This window comes from Lytechinus variegatus, chromosome 14 (assembly GCF_018143015.1).
Source record: "Lytechinus variegatus isolate NC3 chromosome 14, Lvar_3.0, whole genome shotgun sequence".
Lineage (NCBI taxonomy): Eukaryota > Metazoa > Echinodermata > Echinoidea > Temnopleuroida > Toxopneustidae > Lytechinus > Lytechinus variegatus.
The window spans coordinates 7,006,086-7,008,367 of NC_054753.1; the positions used below are offsets into that span (position 1 = coordinate 7,006,086).

The following is a 2,282-nucleotide window of genomic DNA, read 5'->3' on the forward strand; positions in this document are numbered from 1 at the left end:
AAAATACATCGGGTTTACTAAATGTTTTTATTGGCGCGTATAATCTGGAGAGATTGAAGAGCGCCATCATATTCAGCAACAACAACAATCACGTCCAACGTCCAATCAGGGTCTCGTCTTAATGAAAGAGTTGCGATTGATCCAATCAATCTCAACTGTATGGAAATCCATCCACACCATTATTGTTTTACATAAAATTTGCACAATCTCATTGGTAAACAAAGAGAATCACACTGAATCTACAAGAGAATAATGAATGTATGAATATACATCATATCTAGAAAATATTTCTAACAAATTTTCATTTTAGATGTTGACGTTGCTGGCCATCCATAGTTGTGGTTGATCGGATCCATCGCAACCCTTTGTAAGACGGGCCCCTGGACTATACCGAGAAAATAGGTCATTTTGACCTTTACATAGCAAGGATGTTGGGGACTGAACACTTCCCGTTTGACTCGACAGCCAAGGTATCACCTGTCGATGTCGACTTGACAGTGCTGCATGAGAAGATTTCACGGAACTCACTAAGACGCCACCAGTAAATAAGAGTGTTCGCCAGCGAGTTCATCGCTATCATGAAAACCCATACGATGGTCACGCAACTTGGCACAGATTGCAGGCTAATGTAATACACGATAAAGCAGTAACAATCCGGACATGTGGCTAAGATCAATGTTGTTCCCAAGACGAGGGCGTAGGTCCGCAGGATGCGCTTATTTCTGTTCCGTTGTCGCTGAATCCGACTGTTGCCGTCGAAACGCGCTCCCACAATGGCCCTGTACACCAAGAAGTAAAAGATGCCTGTCAATACGATGGAAACGTTGCAGAAGTAGAACCTGGCGTTTGGCAGCATGGGATCGGGGAACACGGTGGTGACGCATATGGCTATCCCGATCATCAGGACCCACGTCAAAACGCAGATAAAGATACGGCGACACTTGGTGAGGATATTCTTGACGCCGAATGGATCGAGTCTGAAAACAGTGAGCTGCTCCAAGGCTACAAGGAAGATACTTCCCGCCGAAACCATCTGTGATGCCACGAAGGGTGATGCCCTCAAGCAAGATAAGCAGTTATGAAACTGTAAAATTAAATAAAGGATAAGTTTTTACGTCGTTTCGCGGTAGGTTCTATTTTTTAACCACCGACCAATAGGACGAAAACACTACTTATAATAAAGAAATAAAAATCAGAACGCTTGAATAGACAGCCGGGGCGGGGGGGGGGGGGGATTTCATCAGCATGTTTGCTGACGAATCAGATCTGACAATTTTCCTTAATTTTGACTGAGAAGCATTATAAATAGGGCCATAGAGTCTGATAAATCAGGATATGTCGGATAAAACGTCCGGCAAGTCCTTTCTTGAAGCGATACCCTGCTATGCTAAATATTGCCATCTCAATTTTATATTTGTTGTCAGTCATGGAATGGATGCAATTATATTCAATGATTGAAAAGACATATCCCCCCTCGCGTCAAGACATATGCTTATTTACCATTTATTCAAGCAATAGCACCCAAGCGGTTTGCAACTTTGACTGGAAAAGACTTTCTACTAATACAAGCCTGCTAGCACAAATTTCTGGAATCGTCATTCGTCATACCTACCGGAGAACCACTTGCCCACAACGAATAATTCACAAAGATGTGCAAACACAGGACGCAGTCCGCCAGGATAATATTAAAAGGGAATATATTTTGTTTCTTTCGAAGACTTGGATGTAAAGCGATGACAAGCAACGTTGTGATCATCAGGACAATGCTCACCGCTGCTGTAATCCCTGACACATGGCTTATCACGTTGAAAACCTTCTCCCGGCAGCCATTTTGTTTTTCAAAATCATATTCCTCGTCAACCGAATTAGTTGTTTTTTCATAACCTGCTGCCGTATCCATATGTCGCATTTTTTTCCGATGCAATGTTCCTTCTCAAATGAGCAGCGTGTTCAAGAATATGGCATTTAGTGCTCATAAAAAGTGAATATGTTTGTAGATTTACGAATACAGTTGTGTTTTTGCCCATTCGAGCGAGCAATTACTAATAAGTGCACGGTTTCCTTTTAGAGATACCTAAAGGTTTACCCATGAGTATGGTGACGGTAATGTTTTAAGTGACCCAATTTCATCTGAATTATTAGCTAATTCGAAGAGTGTCCTCACAAGCGAACGGTAGAAGTGTTATGGATATACGATTGCACTTCTGTAGATAATTGCCATCTAGTAATTACCATGATTACTCTGATGCCCACGGAGCAAACAGAAACATGAGGATCACATA

General features: G+C 41.9%; 1 protein-coding gene across 1 annotated transcript; it reads right to left on the reverse strand.

The window, feature by feature from the left end:
- Positions 1-340: 340 nt before the first annotated feature.
- Positions 341-2,059, reverse strand: LOC121428176. The gene is made up of 2 exons (XM_041624780.1): positions 1,613-2,059; positions 341-1,084 (listed from the first exon to the last, which is right to left on the reverse strand). The coding sequence occupies exons 1-2, from the start codon at positions 1,907-1,909 to the stop codon at positions 416-418; spliced, it is 966 nt and encodes a 321-aa protein (XP_041480714.1). The 5' UTR covers positions 1,910-2,059; the 3' UTR covers positions 341-415.
- Positions 2,060-2,282: the final 223 nt, after the last annotated feature.